The sequence below is a fragment of the Phyllobates terribilis genome, unplaced genomic scaffold (genome assembly GCF_046119375.1).
Source record: "Phyllobates terribilis strain yellow unplaced genomic scaffold, ASM4611937v1 Scaffold_2__4_contigs__length_985480577, whole genome shotgun sequence".
NCBI lineage: Eukaryota > Metazoa > Chordata > Amphibia > Anura > Dendrobatidae > Phyllobates > Phyllobates terribilis.
This window is the reverse complement of record NW_027362762.1, coordinates 266,309,778-266,329,367: the sequence shown is the minus strand read 5'-3', so window position 1 is coordinate 266,329,367 and position 19,590 is coordinate 266,309,778. Positions and strand designations below refer to the sequence as shown.

General features: G+C 45.4%; 1 protein-coding gene across 3 annotated transcripts in view; it reads right to left on the bottom strand.

The window, feature by feature from the left end:
* SLAIN1 (SLAIN motif family member 1) overlaps nucleotides 1-19,590 on the bottom strand; it is a 56,463-nt gene that overhangs the window by 24,596 nt on the left and 12,277 nt on the right. For 2 of the 3 annotated variants that reach the window (XM_073664082.1, XM_073664083.1), the window contains exons 2-3: nucleotides 19,333-19,472; nucleotides 644-790 (exon numbers count right to left, since the gene is read on the bottom strand). In XM_073664082.1, the coding sequence (XP_073520183.1) occupies nucleotides 644-790; nucleotides 19,333-19,472 (287 nt within the window). The remainder of the gene's footprint in view (nucleotides 1-643; nucleotides 791-19,332; nucleotides 19,473-19,590) is intronic. The other variant, XM_073664084.1, reaches the window with a different exon arrangement.

Genomic DNA, 19,590 nt, shown 5'->3' with positions numbered 1-19,590 from the left:
TGTGTGTGTGTGTGTGTGTGTGTGTGTGTGTATATATGTATATGCATGCATGTATGTATATTATATCTCTTATTATAGGAAAATGTCTCTTTCTCCACTCATTAGTCACTTCTTTTCCAACATGCCGCCCCTCCAAGCCTGTGCACTGATCAGTCACTCTTACAAACTGCTCAAATATGTCTTCATGGATGGATCTAATTACAGGTGCTGCCTGTGGAAAAAAGGAGGAAGGAGCTATATGGAGACAGAGGCAGAGAGACACACAGAAAAGCTGCTGCAGCTTCTAGTGACTAAAGCCCAAAGAGGGAAGAACTGCTAAAAAAAAAACCAACATACATCATATTATGGCCCAAAATAGCATTATTTCACATAAATACAAGACAACTCATTCTGGAAACACATCTGAAAAGGGCAAGTATACTTTAACTTTTAATCAGCATCAAATATCAGCAATTTAAGACAAGCTATGATGTAAAAATCACAATAAAATATTACAATGAGAAAAAAAAAGATGTAAAAACGATAAATCACAAAAACAATAACAAATAAAAAAAATAAGCAGAGATGTTTTAGTAAGGATAACGAAAACCCACAACATTCTTAATACAAAATTTCGCAAAAAAAAAAAGAGTTGCAGGTTTACCTGTCTTTTCTGGTGTTAGTATTGCTTTAGTTGGGGTTTTAAGGATGCTGTGAGAATTTAAGCCGTTGCAAAATGGAGTGAGTCTCGCAACTGGACTATATGGGAAAGAGGATACAGGAGTAGAAAAGAGACTCCTCCAGCGACCAGCTAGATATAAAAAAGGAACAAAAATCACCAATTAGTACTTATTGTAATATGAAACCTAAAATATGACATGGATCACCTTGAAAAAAAAATCCCATCACCTTGTAGCACGCTTGTGGAAATTAGTTGCAGTAAAATATTCCACAGCAGCTAGTCACATATGTGTAAAAGGCTTGTATATGGCATTTTATAAAAACTGTGCTCAAATAAGAAACAAATTATATTATCCTGTAAACTGTATTCCATCACATTTTATCCCATCAGGTACAAAGCAACACTTTTAGACAAAAAGACTTGCTGCACACATTGAGATTAATTTGCTGTTGTCTTTATATCAAAGTTAGTTACATGAAAAAAAACAATTCTAGCAGGATCCGCCAACCATCTAATGGTGCATGAGGACTTCCCAACTGGATTGCAACTGCCCGAGCCTTTTACTCTTGGACAGAGAAGCATATATCTCTATGAGGAGTACCGTTATCTAAAGTGTATAGTCGCATTACAAGTCGGCTATCTAATGTGTATGGCCATCATTATTCTGAGACGCTATGAAATGTGCCATAGCAATAAATTTAGCAACTGTTTGTAAAAATACTAGAAAGTTAAAATCACTATGAATATAGACTGACTACAGTGCTCAGCATAAATGAATACACTTCCCTGACAGATTTATCAGAAAAACTTTAAATTTCCTTTCAGAATCAAAATTTTTTAATGGGATACCATACTACAAGATACTCCCACAAATGTGGGCAAGTGTTTTCAAACAAGACTTGTCATTTTGCACACCTAAAAGTATTTTTCCTAGCAAATTTATTCAAGACCATGTTGCAAAAATGAATATACCCCAAAGAAAGTCTTAGGAACAAAACTAAAGTTAAGACTACAGAATTCTAATTAACAAGAATTATACCACTGGTAAGTCTAATTATTCAATAAACAGGTGTCCAGCAGACAGCTTACTATAAAAAGATGTTACTTATCAAAGAAAACACCTTCCCATTTCATGCTGTCAGCAATGGCACCAAATAGAAGAGAAATGTCACAAGACCTGAGAAACAAAATCATTTCTTTATAGAAGAAAGGTAAAGGCTACAAGAAGATCAGCAAAGAATTACTTATCGGTCAGAATACTATAGCAAAGATTATCCAAAAACGCAACAAAGATGGAACGGCAACCATCTCACAGAGACGTCCAGGATAATCACGGAAGTTAACACCTTGAAAACGAGCGCCTACTGATGAGAAGGATTTAAGAAAATCAAGCAAGTTTACTGCAGTTAGCTAAAGAAGTAGAAAGACACACTGGGGTGAGTGTTTCCTGTGACAATATGGCATAAAATGCAGAGGAATGGCATGCAAGGGTGTCATCCATGAAGGAAGCCTCTCCTAAAGCTCGTTCACAAAAAAGCCAGCTTATAATTTACCAAGGCCTATCTTGAAAAATATGAAGACATACAGGTACTCCATTCTCTGAAGGGATGAGATCAAGATAAATGCTTTTGGAACTGATGGCTTTATTATATGGCGTCGTAGGTACAAAGGAGGAATACAAAGAAAAGTGCACTGCTGCTGGTGTTGGGGAACTACATTTCATTGATACCATCATAAATTCACAGATGTACTACTCTATATTGAAAGAGAAGATGCTACCATTAATCTGTGTCATTCATAGACGTGCATTTCTTCAACATGACATTGATCCAAAACACATATAGAAGGCCAATGTTGCATCTCTGAAAAATAATAGGGTGAAAGTGATCTGAAACCAATTGAACATCTATGGGGAAATCTGAAGAGACGAGTTGTCATCACTCTCTATCCAGCATCCAGGCTCCAAAAGAGGTCGGTCTTGAAAAACGGAAAAAGATAGATGTTGCAAATATGTTGACAATGTGTTCATCTCATGCCTAGAAGACTTGGTCCTGTCCTTAAATATCACGGAGGTCATGCAAAATACTAGATATAGTAGTTTTTCATGTGGGGTGTATTTATTTTTGTATTGGCTAGTTTGAGTAAAACTGAAGATTTTGTAATGAAAGTTACATTATTAACCTCACTTTCATGTAATGGGTTAAAGAGGAATGATGTATGAAACTCTGTTTTGCCAAATTTTTGGAAAATTGTTCTTGTGTTTAGTGCAATATTGATTAAAATATTACTTTTCAAAGGGGATGTACTCATTTATGCTGAGCAATAACTGATACGCAATCCATTTTCTTTAAAAGAAAAAAAAAAGAAAAAATCAGGCTTTGAATCTTTAGAAAATGTTAATGTGTAAGCCACCCTTAGGCTAAGTGCCGACGAAGCAGAAATGCTTCGGATTTTTTCTGCATCTCCCTGGCAGGAAAAACGCATGCGGATTTTACATGCATTTTTCCTACCAGGGAGAAGCGTTTGTCAAGCGTTTTTGCATGCATTTCTGCATGAGAGTTGTAAAGCGCTTTTCCAGGCGATTTTAGCATCACTTGGAAAAGTGCTTGACAACTTGGTCACACTATATAAATCCATGCAACCGGCATATAATTATATAGTGTGACCTAGTGTGACCAAGTTACAATGCTGCAAATGCAGCATCAATAGTAAAAAAAAATAAATAAATAATAAAATGGTGAAAAATAAAAAAAAAATCATTATACTCACCTTCCTATGGCCCCCGGTCTCCTTAGCGGCTCACGGTGGTGTAAAAGGACCATCCATGACGTCATTTAGTCATGTGACAGATCACGCGACCGCCAACACCAGCGGTCGTTTGACCTGTCACATGACTAAATGACGTCATGAAAGGTCCTTTCCAGCGGCTCGCGGTGGTGTAAGACACCGGATGCACCGTACAGGAGACCGGGGGACATCAGAAGGTGAGTATAATGGGGTTTTTTTATTTTAATTTATTTTTTAACTACAGGTACTATGGTACCCGGGTCTGGAGGAGAGTCTCCTCTTCTCCAGACCCGGGTACCATCCGTGCATTGAATCGCTTAATATCCGCATGTATACATGTAGTCATGCGGATATTATGCAATACAATGCAAGTCAATGGCGGCAATTACGCCGCGTTTCTGCAAAATTAATGGACATGCTGGGGATTTTTCCGCAACGATAATCCGCAGGGGAAATTACCGCGGCATGTGCACAGCACATGCGGATTATCATTGGGGACCATGGGGCACGTATTACCAAGCGTCTTTTAAGCGTTTTCGCTGTGAAAATTCCGTGGCAAAAATTCTTGAAAAACACAGTGGGCACGCAGCCTTAGAAAAAATCTAACCTTTTTATAACAAGGCAGATCTGTGGGACAATTGAGGGCAGTAGAGGGCTCTCCTCATGAATACAGAAGACTTATAACTATGCACCCCATGTAGACTTTCAGAGACCCTTGTAGAAAATGGCAAAGCATGTGCTGTTTTAGCTTCTAGAAGTACAGACTGTAGCTGTAATATGCGGTTCTATTAAACTGACCGATCAACCTCAACTTTCCACATCAATCTTCATCTCCAAGAATAACATGTAAAATGTAAGCATGTCAAATAAACATTTCCCAGCATCGGTTACAATTATTATACCCAATTAAATGTATTCTGATGAAGGTTATTTACCATATGGAATACAGATTAACATAATAAGCATGAGTTGTACGAATTAATGCAAGGAATCAATACAGATCACTAAGTAGCTTATGAGAAGTTCTCATATTTCATCCCTTGGAGGTTACTAATGCTGAAAGGACAGACGTATGACCTTGGAAGATGCTAAGAATATCAACTCCAATTATTGAAATCTGATACTAGCCATTGCCCCCTCTCTCAATAACAAAAGAACATCACTTCCAGAAGCGTTGTGCCCGTAAGAAAGCCATCTCAGTATCTTTCTACCAACAGATGAATCCACACAGCACAGTCATGACCAAACATCATTCATGAATCATTGCAGCTGGGTCGCCAACCGTCCAGAAATTCCAGGACAGTCCGTGAAAACAGGGCACTTTTTTGCCCTGTCTGTAAAAAATGTTTAAGGCATCCATGATTTTCTTGAAGCTGAAGCAATTTATACAGATTATTTTCACTGTAATTATCATTATTTTAGAGCTTACAGTGAATGCAGGTGATGTCTTCATATCAAAACTGTGGGCTGTAGACATATATCACTTATCTTAATGATGTGTTTTGGTTTTGCAATGTGCCATTAAAAAATATTGTCCATTTGTGATTATTTGATAAGCTATCCAGAAAGAGTAAATAGTCAAGTTGGCAACCCTGCCCTACAGTAAAGGACTGTTCACATCATAGTTTTTCACTCTACTTATTGTACACACAGGGAGCATAACAGTAAAATGGAGGCTGTGACGGATGACAGCTGCATCTTTCACCCACAAATTTCTATGTTATAGATGTACAGTGATTTGCAAAAGTATTCACCCCCTTGGCTTTTTATCTATTTTGTTTTAAATTTCAACCGGTGTTTAAATATTTTTTTTTAATCCGATTTGTGTGTGATGCATCAGCACTAAATAGTCTAAGTTGGTGAAGTGAGAAAAATATATGCAAAAATTAAATTTATGGGATTAAATAAATTGGCAGGTGCATATTCACCCCTTTTTCTATGAAGCCCCTAAAAATTTCTGGTGCAAGCAATTACCTTCATAAGTCACATGCTTAGTGAAAGCAAGTCCACCTGTGTGCAATGTGTCACATGGTCTGTCAGTATATACACTTTACCTTTTCTGAAAGACCACCAAGGCTGCAGCAACATTAAGCAAGAGACACCACTAACCAAACAACACCATGAAGACCAAGGAGATCTCCAAACAAGTCAGGGACAACGTTGTTGAGAAGTACAAGTCAGGGTTTGGTTATAAAAAAATATCCCAATCTCTGATGATCCCCCGGAGCACCATCAAATCCATTATAATCAAATGGAAAGAACATGGTACCACAATAAACCTGACACGAGAGGGCCGCCCACCAAAACTCTCAGCCCGGGCAAAGAGAGCATTAATCAGAGGCAACACAGAGACCAAAGGTAACCCTGAAGGAGCTGCAGAGTTCCCAAGCAGAGACTGGAGTATCTGTCCATACGACCACAATACACTCCATAGAGATGGCCTTCATGGAAGAGTGGGCAGAAAAAAGCCTTTACTTACACACAAAATTGTAAGGCTCATTTTGAGTTTGCCAAAAGACATGTGGGAGACTCCTCAAATGTGTGGAGGAAGGTGCTGTAGCCAGATGAGACCAAAATTGAACTTTTTGGCCAACAAGCTAAACACTATATCGGACGCCAAACCAAAACAACTCATCACCCCAAGAACACCATCAAAACGGACACACAGATGACACCCTGTTGGTAAAAATGGATGACACCAGAACCAATTTTCCATGTACTTGTTTTATACAGATATTCGAAGGAGGCCTTAAAAGGAAATCGGTCAGCTGGTTTTGGCTACGTATCTGACAGCATCATGACACATCCTGGATTCAGGCTTTTATTAGACTGTGTGCTGTAGTTTCAATACAATCTGTGCTTTATCAACAGGAGATTATCACTGCCTGACTAAGGCTATGTTCACATGTCCAGTAATTATACACTGATCTGTTAGAATGGATGCAGCAAAAATCCGTTAGGAAAAAAGGTTGTGCTGACACAACTTTAGTCCGTTATTCACTAACTGATTACTGCCAGATCCGCTTTTTTAACACTGGAGTCAATGGGCAACGAGTCCATTAACGCGGTATCTGTTGTCGTCTATTTTTAACGGATCCGGCAAATGCAAGCCAGTCCAGCTAATCTGTGTAATCCCACCCCCACAAATAATTGTCAGCTTTCTGCCTATGAACAGTGAACACATGAAGCTGCTAATCAGTGGGTGGGCAGGGTTATACAGAGCTTAGCATTCTGACCACTACTAAATATGCAGCTGAGAATACAGGGATTTTATCAAAACTACATCAAGCAGTCAAGCAAGTGACACATTGCTGGAATCAGGGTCTCTGTCTCTAAATCATGCTGCTCATAGATCAAATTGCAAAAACCTGCCGACAAATTCCCTTCAAGAGGCTCAATATTAATTTATTTACCTACTATTTTTTCTGGCTGTTCTATTTTTCCTAGCTTTACACCCTGTACCTCTCCTTGATGAAGTACTCTCCCTCAACTATGTGCCATTGCTAGTGTGACACCCCAGGGGTCTGGTTGCCACAGTGATAGAGATGTTATGTCTGAGAGCAGGTGGGAGGTCCTTTGGTCAGGGATCCTGTGCATGCCACACCTCCTGCCCAGTCTTGGGAGGGGAAGAATTTTCCCCTATATAAACCCGGGGCTGAAGCAGGGTTAGCAGTCAAGGAGAGTAGAGACAAGAAACAGCAGAAGCAATACTACTACGAGTCAGGGGCTGGCAGCTGCAGAGCTCGCCCTGACTGAGAAGCTTTCTTACCGGACCCGGCGTCCGAGGCTGTGGGGACTAACTCTTACCCAGCAGCAGAAGCCGACCGGCAGGGGATTTCAGGTCCTCAGGCCCAGAAACCCGAAGGCACGGTCACACGCGTGGGACCAGCACCGCCATCGTGGAGCGGAAGCCATTAGAAGGCCCCGAGTCACCGGCCATACGGGTGAGCACCACACGGTACACTCAGGGACGTGGGCTACTTATATCCGCTTCTAGCAAGGTAGCCAGAAGAGTACAGTCAGTTTGGGAGGCCTACAACTCCGCCTGGCCAGGGGAGATCCCATCTGCTCAAGGACTGACCAGGCCCCGTTCACTAGCAAGTACTCCGGGAGGGTCTATCGTTGTTACCAGTAAAGACCCTGAATTACACCGCACCGTCTCTGAGTGGTTCCTGCTACCCCCATCATCCACATCTGCTGCCCTGAGGCCATACCCCTCCCGTTGGGGGTTATACCATCTACGCTGCACCATCCATCCACCGGCCTCAGCGGACTGTCCTGCAGCGGCAGCTCCATAGCTGCATTCAACGGGTGGCGTAGTCGTCCTACATCTACCGCTGTTACATCGCCGCTCAGTTTGACTCCCTGGGCACGGACCGGGTCACCGCCACGAGACTACAACCCTCAAGAGATCCGGCTCCGGGTAAGCTCCCGCGTGCGCAACGCAGCGCGAGACAGGCCCAGGGGCGCGTCAACTTTGGCGTAGTCGGCAGGATTTCGTGCCCGCAACCACCGGGTACTGCGTGCCTGAAAAGCAAAGACTGTTCAAACTTACCAGTGGTGAGGTTTCCCGCCATCCGGCGCCATCTTCTGCCTTCTTCCCGCCATCCGCGAAGTTTTCCCGCCATCCGGCGCCATCTTCGGCCTTCTTCCCGCCATCCGTGGAGTTTTCCCGCCATTGGACGCCATCTTGAGGACGCCGCGCGGGAAGAAGAGGGGCGTGGACGTCGAAAGCGCGCGAGAACTGAAGCCCCGCCTCACGTCCGGACGTTGCGTAAGGTCCTGGAAGGAGCCCAGCAGACGCCGACGTCACCGGAGCGCGACGGAAGGTCCTCAACCCTGACGATCTACTGCGGAGCCGCGGCCTACGGAACAGGATCATCGCAAGGTAGGCCACGGTCCACTAGGGGGGAGGAAGATGTCGGATGCGGAGGAGAGCTTCATTGCCTCAACCCCCGCCAGCGCCACCGCTGCTGCAGTTATGCCCTTCACCATGCCCTATATCCCGGGAGCAGCTTGGCTACCCCAGTACTCAGGGGAGTCACATACCCTGCATGACTTTAGAGAAAAGCTGGATAGCCTCTTCCAGGTGTACCCCCTCACAGAAGAGCAAAAAGTGAGCATCCTGGTGGCTCAACTAACCGGGGCAGCCAAAAGGGAAGTAAAATCCTGGCCACCTGGGAGGAAGACTGTCGCAGGGATACTAACCCGGCTGAAGGACACCTTTGATACCCGCACCTCAGCCGAGATTAAGCTTAGATTCTACGGGTGCAAGCAGCGAGCGCATGAGAGTATAAGGGACTATGCACTAAACCTACAAGAGGCCCTGAGGGCCATTAAGCAGACCGACCCTGATGGAGTGGGAAACGAGGACAGGCTCTTGACCGAACAATTTATAGAGGGACTATATTGTAATGCCCACCGAACCCAGTTGCGGGCGATGGCCTTACAGGATCCCCATCTGGGCTTTGCACAGTTCAAGGACAGAGCCATCCGGGTGCTCCGAGAACCGGCACCGGGTGGCGTTGTGACCCACAGGCGCCCAGCTATCACTTACCACCAGGAGGCGGCGCCCTTGTCGGCAGGGCCTGTGGGAGCTGATGCGCAGGCTTTGGACAATGACCCGGCTCCAGACCTACACCATCAGGTCCAAGAGCTAGCTAAGAGCGTTGCTGCGCTAACCCGAACTGTGCAGTCTTTACAGGCTTCCACCCCAGGGAAGATCCAGCTGGCATCCGGACCAGAGGACATCCCGTGGCGTCGACCAAGGAGGACCCCACCGGCCAGAGGAAGACCCAGTGACCGATACAGCGAAGACGGACGACCCATCTGCCGCCGCTGCAATCAACCCGGACATATGGCAAGGTACTGTTCTTTAAACGGGCACAACCTGGGGTAGAGGGCCAACCCCCAGGAAAAAGATCACCAGGCCCATCGAACTGGCGCGACAGATATGTGGGAGGACGTCCAGTCTTGCCTGTGGTACTGGATGGCATTCCCATGAGTGCCCTACTGGACACCGGGTCACAGGTCACCACCATCCCGTACGTGCCACAGATATTACCCGCTACCCTGACGACGACTTGAGTATCATCGCCAGCAATGGCCAGCCCGTGCCACAGATCGGATTTAAAGAGGTGACCATCAAAATCGGTAGAGTCGAACTGGCAGCACAGGGACTGATCATTGTAGATATTGACAAACATGAGAGTCACCCAAAAATAACTCTAGGAACTAATGTAATTGAAAATTGTCTTGCAGAGGTGATTTTCCTTTTACAGCAGGTTGCCAAGAACGCCAGCTCCGGCGAGCAGCGGGTGCTCCAGAAAGAGATCCGGGCACTGATGCGACGGCAACAGGTGGAACTCTCCGGCGGTGAGATTGGTAGCGTAAGAATGTGTGACCCTTTTCCTATTGCCATGCCCCCAAAAAGTGAAATGATGATTTGGTGCCGGGCAGCTATTGGTCTGAGAGGTAGAGATTACCAGGCAATGGTAGAACCAGTTTACTCAGACAGTAGGCCCACCATCTTGACAGCACGGGGGGTGGTTAATGTACGCCATGGGAGGGTGCCCGTTCGCATAATCAATATCGGGAAGAGGGAAGTGTACCTGCCCCGGTATGCCACGCTAGCCAAATTATATACCATTAACCAAAATGCTATACAATCTGTGGAACCCTTGCCTCCATCTCACCCGGAGGAAGGTAATGGCTCTAAGAAAACAAAGGAGGACTGGTGTCAGCAACTACATTTGGGTACTGACTCCACTCCCTCACATCAGAAACAGGGAGTCTATCGGGTGGTTCAAGAGTACGAGAGAGTGTTTAGTAAACACCCGTTAGACTTCGGGCGAGTCAAGGGGGTAGAACACCACATCCCCACGGGAGACCATCCTCCCATAAAAGAGAGGTATCGACCCGTACCCCCTGCACACTACCAACATGCCAAGGGGATGCTTAGAGACATGAAGGAGGCTGGGGTGATCAGGGATAGCTGTAGCCCCTGGGCAGCTCCACTAGTCTTAGTCAGAAAAAAAGACAACACCATGAGGATGTGTGTAGATTACCGGAAAATCAACCGTATCACACACAAGGATGCGTACCCCTTACCAAGGATAGAGGAGTCATTGGCTGCTTTAAGATCTGCTAACTTCTTCTCTACCTTGGATCTCACTAGCGGGTACTGGCAGGTTCCTGTAGCAGAGGCGGACCGAGAGAAGACCGCATTCACCACCCCGATGGGACTTAGCGAGTTCACCTGCATGCCGTTCGGACTCTGCAACGCACCAGGAACCTTCCAACGACTATTGGAGTGTTGTCTGGGCCACAGAAACTTCGAGACGGTCCTGTTGTACCTGGACGATGTCATCGTATATTCCAAGACGTATGAGGACCACCTGAAACACCTGGCGGAAGTGTTCGAAGCTCTGGCGAGTTACGGCCTAAAGGTGAAACCCTCCAAGTGTCACCTCCTGAAGCCAAAGGTGCAGTACCTGGGACACGTGGTGAGCGCTGACGGAGTGGCTCCCGACCCTGATAAGATCACCGCAATTAAGGAATGGCCAAGCCCCTCCAGCGTAAAAGAAGTGCGGCAGTTCCTCGGGTTGGTAGGCTACTACCGAAGGTTTATTCCCGGTTTCACCAAAAAGGCAGCACCTATGCAGGACCTCCTGATAGGCCAGTCCCGGAAGGCCAAGAACCAGAAGCCGCCCTTCAAATGGGAGGAGCTGGAAGAAGAGTCCTTCCGCCAGCTGAAGATGGCCCTCACGGGGGACGAAATCCTGGCGTACCCGGATTATAGCCAGCCCTTTATCCTCTACACCGACGCCAGTAACATCGGGCTAGGAGCCGTACTGTCCCAGATCCAGCAGGGGAAGGAACGAGTAATCGCCTACGCCAGCCGAAAGCTGCGACCCACCGAAAGGAATCCCGAGAATTACAGCTCATTTAAGCTAGAGTTCCTGGCCGTAGTATGGGCAGTCACCGAGCGCTTTAAGCATTACCTCGCTTCTTCCCGGTTCACCGTGTACACGGATAACAACCCGTTGACACACCTGGACACGGCAAGACTCGGTGCCCTGGAGCAGAGGTGGATGGCCCGTCTGTCCAACTACGAGTTCACAATCAAATACCGGGCCGGACGCTCCAATACCAACGCGGACGCCCTGTCCAGGATGCCCAACCTGCCGGACGAAGGAGAAGATCCGGAGGGACTGGAAGAAGTTGAACTCCCTGCGTTCCACCGTCATGGGACTATCCAGTACTCCCACCGGGTAAGGAGTAAGCAGGCTGCTACGTTGAACCCCTTACCTCACTACAACTGGGCGGAAACGCAAGACAGCGACCCTGCCGTCCGACTGGTGAAGGAGATGCTGACTCGCCCGGAGGCTTGCCTTGAACCAGACGCTCCGGAGGAAGCCAAACAACTATGGGCGGAGAGGAGTCGACTGTTCCTTTACAAGGGGAAGTTGTGCCGCAGAATGGTTAACTCCCGGACGCATGAACTACTCTGGCAAGTAGTGGTGCCACGAAGAGACGCAGCCATGGTGGTGGAGGCATACCACGACGGAGCTGGACACTTCGGGTGGAAGAAGCTGGAGTTCCTGCTGCGCGAGCGATTCCACTGGGTAGGCATGAGGGGAACCATTGAGAAGTGGTGCAGAGACTGTGGCCCGTGCAACCTAAGAAGGAAGGATCGTGCCAGCCAGAAGACTCCCCTGCAGTCCATCGTCACCCGGCAGCCGTTGGAACTGGTAGCCTTGGATCATGTAAAACTGACCCCAAGCAGAAGTGGCTACGTCTACGCACGAACCATCGTGGATCACTACTCCCGGTTCTTGGTTGTCGTCCCCGTCAAGGACTTAACAGCTCGAGCAGCAGCGAGAGCCTTCCAGCAGCATTTCTGCCGTCCACACGGGTACCCGGACCAAGTGTTGACAGACCAGGGACCTGCCTTTGAAGCGGAGGTCTTCCAAGAATTCTGCACTCTGTATGGCTGCCGGAAGATAAGGACGACACCCTATCATCCGCAAACTAATGGACTTTGTGAGAAAATGAACCAGGTGGTAATGGATCTTCTGAAAACGTTGCCCCTGGAAGAACGCAGTCTGTGGCCTGAGAAGCTGCCCGATCTGGTGGACCTATACAACCACATCCCGGTAGGTTCCACCAACTGTACCCCGGCTTACCTAATGAGGGCAAGACCTGGTAAGTTACCTGTTGACCTGGAAATGGGAGTCCTGACACCCGAGGACACTTCACCAGAAGCAGACTGGGACACAGAGAGGCAGCAGCAGTACCGGAGAGTACAGGAGAGCGTGGAGCGAAGTCTCTGTCAGGCTAGGGAAAGACAAGAGAAAACTTACAACCAGTATGCTCCCGCTGTTCCCCTGGTACCCGGAGAGCAGGTCTTGAAGAGGAAGAGACGGCTCCACAAGTTGGACGACCAGTGGGAGAAGGACCCGTACACCGTACTGCCCTCAAGCCACGAGAACCCGAAGGTTTGTACCATCAGTAAAGACGGAGGGGAAACTACAGCCATTGTATCCCGGGACCACCTGAAGAAGTGTCCCGAACAACTGAGGAACCCTGAAGAGGAACAAGAAGACCATCGACCCGTAGAGGAAAGGGAAGATATGGTTAGTACTGTGCTCGGGGACTTCCCTCGGTCTTGGACTCAAGTCAATGGTGCAGTTGTGGTACCCGTACTCACCTTCCTCCAACCAGCATCCCAAGCACCTACGGAGCAACAGGTAGAGCTGGAAGAGCAGCCGGTCCAGGAGGCAGAAGACTCCACACAAGCAGAACAGGAGGATCAACCCTCTGCTTATAGTGAGCGTGCCGTACCCATAGTGAGACAAAGAGCCGGTAGACAGCTGCCCAGTTTACCCTTGACAGCTCCTACACCCTGTAGTTCAGGGCCAGACAGTCAGCTCCGTAGGTCCACTAGGGCCACTAGGGGCCAGTTACCCGCACGCTGGAGGATTTGAAGTGTATAAATTGTTTTATTTATGTTTATCTGTGTATTGTTGCTTGTGTATAATTTTGTGTTTCCAGTTATTTTTAGGAATCCTTGGTGGATTTACCGGGAATCCTTGTACATAGTTGGAGCGTAACCCAGGATGGACTAGAGACTGTTAAGGACTCGGGGTAGGACAGACCCCTACCTGGTTACGTCTCCCTGTTTTGGTGAAATGGACACCTTGCTTTCTTCAAAGACTGCACCCGGTTACGGACATGCCGTGACCACCTTTATGTGTTTCTTTATTGTATTGTTATTGTTATATCTTGTTATGTTTTTCTAAAATATGTTTAGTCCCGGAGTACTAAATTTCACTAGGGGGGAATGTGACACCCCAGGGGTCTGGTTGCCACAGTGATAGAGATGTTATGTCTGAGAGCAGGTGGGAGGTCCTTTGGTCAGGGATCCTGTGCATGCCACACCTCCTGCCCAGTCTTGGGAGGGGAAGAATTTTCCCCTATATAAACCCGGGGCTGAAGCAGGGTTAGCAGTCAAGGAGAGTAGAGACAAGAAACAGCAGAAGCAATACTACTACGAGTCAGGGGCTGGCAGCTGCAGAGCTCGCCCTGACTGAAAAGCTTTCTTACCGGACCCGGCGTCCGAGGCTGTGGGGACTAACTCTTACCCAGCAGCAGAAGCCGACCGGCAGGGGATTTCAGGTCCTCAGGCCCAGAAACCCGAAGGCACGGTCACACGCGTGGGACCAGCACCGCCATCGTGGAGCGGAAGCCATTAGAAGGCCCCGAGTCACCGGCCATACGGGTGAGCACCACACGGTACACTCAGGGACGTGGGCTACTTATATCCGCTTCTAGCAAGGTAGCCAGAAGAGTACAGTCAGTTTGGGAGGCCTACAACTCCGCCTGGCCAGGGGAGATCCCATCTGCTCAAGGACTGACCAGGCCCCGTTCACTAGCAAGTACTCCGGGAGGGTCTATCGTTGTTACCAGTAAAGACCCTGAATTACACCGCACCGTCTCTGAGTGGTTCCTGCTACCCCCATCATCCACATCTGCTGCCCTGAGGCCATACCCCCCCCGTTGGGGGTTATACCATCTACGCTGCACCATCCATCCACCGGCCTCAGCGGACTGTCCTGCAGCGGCAGCTCCATAGCTGCATTCAACGGGTGGCGTAGTCGTCCTACATCTACCGCTGTTACATCGCCGCTCAGTTTGACTCCCTGGGCACGGACCGGGTCACCGCCACGAGACTACAACCCTCAAGAGATCCGGCTCCGGGTAAGCTCCCGCGTGCGCAACGCAGCGCGAGACAGGCCCAGGGGCGCGTCACTAGCGTAAGGCCAGGTTGACAGGAACATTGGCATTCTCCCAAATTATTAATGTTTCCATGTTCAGCTCCTTGCATTGGTTGGCATCGTGGACTGGTTTTATTGGCAGGCAGCTCATGCACAAGTACTGCCTCGTCTGCAAAATGGAAGAGACTAGTGTATGCTGTGATTTTTTTTTTTTTCAGGTCAATTGGAAATATTGACAGTGCGCTCGTTTATTCAGTATGAACACTAACTGAAAACAAAGTCACCCAAACCAGCCTAAGACTCATAGCCAGAGCAGAAAGTAGTATAATGGACTGATCTCAATTATAAGGGGATATTCAAGAATTCAGAATTGTCTTATACAAGAAATACATTACATTCAAAATTCTCCACCACCATCAAACACCCAGGTACAGCTTTGTGTTATGTATTATAACAAGGGGTACGTTACTTCATTTGACAAAAGCTAAGAAGGATAAAAGCTGGGCAGCCTATAGCCCATCATCCAGAATTCAAGGAAGAAGTCAACCATGACTCCAGAAAATTGTTATAAAGTTCACAGAGTCTCGAGTGAGACAGAAACAAGATTACAGTGATTAAGGAAGCGCCAAACTACTCAGGTGAATCGTGAAAGGAAAGCAATTTCTCACACAAACCAGTGAAGCGATCACAGAATACATCCCATCCTCCTCCCGATACATGAATGTACTACATCACATCTTTCTACGAAATGGAACCAGCAGCATTCACTCATGCTCCTGTTTAATAAATCATCGGCATTATGACGTGCAGTAAAGTTGTGCTGGTACATACAAACAATTATTATCAGCCTCCATATTTGTACATAATGTTCAGTATTAAGTATGTAGTGCAGGAGTTAAAGGGAATCTGTCAGCAGGTTTTTGCTATATCTTCTGAAAGCAGCATGATGTACAGGCAGATAATTGATTCCAGGGATGTGTCACTTACTAGGCTGTGCTTTGCTATTTCAATCAAATCAGTGGTTTATCAACAGGAAATTATCACTACATGACTAGGCGTTTTGTGCCTCCGAGTCCAACCATGCCCCCACCACTGATTAGCAGTTATCAATATACGGTGTACACAGAAAGCTGCTAATCAGTGGTGTGGGCGGGGATATACAGGGCTCAGCATTCAGAGAACTGCTAGATCTGCAGCAGAGAAAGCTGTGGTGTTATTACAACTGCTGCATCAGGCAAAATAAGGGATACATCGCTGCTATCAGGGTCTCTGTCCCTACATCATGGTGCTGTCAGACTACAGGGTGGACCATTTATATGGATACACCTAAATTAAATGGGAATGGTTAGTGATATCAACTTCCTGTTTGTGGCACATTAGTATATGGGAGGGGGGAAACTTTTCCAAATGGGTGGTGACCATGGCGGCCATTTTGAAGTTGGCCATTTTGGATCCAACTTTATTTTTTTCAATGGGAAGAGGGTCATATGACATCAAACTTATTGAGAATTTAATAAGAAAAACAATAGTGTGCTTGGTTTTAACGTAACTTTATTCTTTCATGAGTTATTTACAAGTTTATGACCACTTATAAAATGTGTTCAAAGTGCTGCCCATCATGTTGGATTGCCAATGCAACCCTCTTCTCCCACTCTTGAACTGAGTTCCCTGAGTTTTTCCAACAAGATGGTGCACCACCACATTATGAGTGTCAAGTCCGAGCATTCCTACATGAACAGGTTCCTGGAAAGTGGATTGGTCGTCGTGGGCCAGTTGAATGGCCACCAAAGTCTCCCGATCAGACCCCCTTAGACTTTTATCTTTGGGGTCATCTGAAGGCAATTCTCTGTACATAGCAAAAACCTCATTAAAGATTCCCTTTAAATGCGGGCTTCACGGTGCTGGATTTTTGGATGGTTTACTGGGATACAATGGAAAAGTAATATTAACCCCTTCATGATGAAGCATTTTCCATTTTTTTGCTCCCCTTATTCCCAGAGCCCTAAGTTTTTTTATTTTTTGGTCAATATGGCCGTGTGAAGGCTTATTTTTTGCAGGACAAGTTGTACTTTTGAAAGACATCACTGGTTTCACCATATCGTGTATTGGAAAATGGGAAAAAAATTCCAAGTGCAGTGAAACTGCAAAAAAGTGCAATTCCACAGTTTGTTTGTTTTTTTACCACATTCACTGAATGCTAAAACTGACCTGCCATTCCTATTCTCCAGGTCATTATGAGTTCGAAAACCAAACCTGTATAGGGTCTTTTTTATTTAAGTGGTGGAAAAAAAATCCAAAGTTTGGCAAAAAAAAAAAAAAAAAAAGGCGCCATTTTCCAAGACCCGTAGCGTCTCCATTTTTCGTGATCTGGGGCTGGGTGAGGGATTATTTTTTGCACGACGAGTCGACATTTTTATTGATACCATTTTGAGGTAAATACAATATTTTGATCGCCCGTTATTGCATTTTATTGCAATGTTGCGGCAGCCAAAAAAACGTAAATCCAGCGTTTAGAATTTTTTTCTTGTTACACAGTTTACCGATCGGACTAATTTTTTTATATTCATATATCGGGCAATTCTGAACACGGCGCTTCCAAATGTGTATGTGTCAGGTTTTTTTACTGTTTTATTTTGAATGGGGCGAAAGAGGGGTGATTTAAACTTTTATTTTTTTATATTTTAAAAAACTCTTTTTTTTTTTTTTTTTTTTTTTTTTTTTTTACACTTTTTGTCTGATCCCCTCTGCTACATACAGGCGATGATCAGATCGCTTGTGTGTAGCAGAATTGCTCACTTGCTATGAGCACCGACCACTGGAAGTGCAAGTTAAATGCTGCTGTCAGAGATTAACAGAGGCATTTAACTAGTTAACAGCCACGGGTGGATCGCGATATCATCCACGGCTGTTGCAGGCACATGTCAGCTGTATAGAGCAGCTGACATGTGCTCGGAAAAGTGCGGGCTTAGCGCCGGAGCCTGCACCAAACAGGGGGATCTGAAGTGGGGCATACTATTACGCTCCATGTCAGAAAGGGGTTAAAGAGGAGGCTGAGAAGTCATTGTAGAATGAGCATGTATAGCACTTCATATCTAAACAAATAAAAGGATCTTGATCTAACATGTATTACTAAAAACAACACATCAAAATTGTTAAGTTAACTGATGTAAGAGTAATGGAGAAAACCTACTGTAGATTGTTCTCTGTGCCACCAAATAATTCAACATTGGTCATAAAGAAAGTCATCTGACCCAGGTCTATGGAGCTTTCAGAACCAACGTTAGTGAATTGGCCATATACATAAAAAAAAAGTTATAATTTTGGTTCAAATTACCATTTTTCAGACAAATTAATGTAAGTGCACAGGCTAATTCAGAAGGACATGGACCGATTGTCCATATGGGAATTATTAATAACAAAAAAAAAAAAAACACATTTTCTGACAATACTCACCAATAGAGCTCAGTGGGTGCACAAAAACTTATCAGTATTGCATTTGCTATAATAAATCTATTGCCAGGATTTGATTATGACTATGTACATTAAAAAATTATATTGTGGTACTGTGTTAGCCAGAAAAATCTATGTAAATAATTATGCCCAAAAGAGACTAAAAGTATTCTAGAAGTGATACCTTTATAAGCTAGTCAGAAAAAAAATTATATTTGCAAGCTCAAGCTTTTATGGTACAAAGGCCTCTTCATCAGGCAAGTCTACAATTAAAGAACTGACACAACAGCACGAGATATTACAACAAAACATTTGTGCACCCACTGTATCCATCCCAAGCACAGATGGCTCATTGTAACCTCTCGTAAAGACATAATGTCACGTGAGCGCCTGGAGACAGCACCAACATTACTGGAACATGCCGGTCCAGGAGGTCAGTATATGGATTTTTTTACATTTATTTTACAGTATATGGGGCCCTGTAGCGTTTAAGAACGGACTATCCAGTAGTGGAAATACCCTTTAATGGTTTAAAGTAATTTTTAATAATGCCAAAGTAAACAGAATAATTAAATAAAACCCTTCCTAAAGAAAGGTCATTATAAGTAACTTAGGTCTCCCCCCAAAGTTCACAAATTCTGTGTGTGTGAGTTTATTTAAATACCTTTAATTAAAAAAAAATTCACCCAGTAAACTAAGTGCTACATTGTTAGAGTCAGGGTCTCTTACCTACACTATGCTGCTCTCAGATGAGGTAGCAACAATCTGCTGACAGATTTCATCTAAAAAGTGTAAAAGTATTTACCTTGATCCTTATCCATTAAAGGTGACGTCACTTGCCCACTCTTCCAGTAAAGCCCACCCATGGTTTCCATAACAACTCGCAAATATTTTGAGAGCAATAAACACATGGACTGAGGTATTGATATGCTAAGAAGCTCCCAGGACTCACAACATTTTGGTCTATAGTAGTTCCATCTTACAAGATGTTTCATCACAGTCATTTCCCATCAATAACCCTGCAGAAATGCCAGTCAGCACTGAATCCCTGACCGTGTGCATCACATGAGAAGCATTAGATTTGCAAATTACATAAAGCCATTTGTAGAAGGGCTTAATGTCAAAAATAGCAAACATCAATATTATATTGATTACCTTGCTCAAGTCGGAAGCAAAGTGATCTCTTTGCTGCTTCGATTTCAGGACTTGGATGATCCAGAACTTGCCTACACCATTCCAATGGGCTGAGAGCAGACACAAATGATTTATGCCTCTTAGTAGGCGACACATAAAGCCTGAAAGAGACAAAAAGAAAACCGTTTAGTAATTACTAACCATGCAATCCTATAAACAGGGGATCACTAACAATTCTGGGAATAACCCATTAACTCAACTTGAAAATGTAGTTTTTAT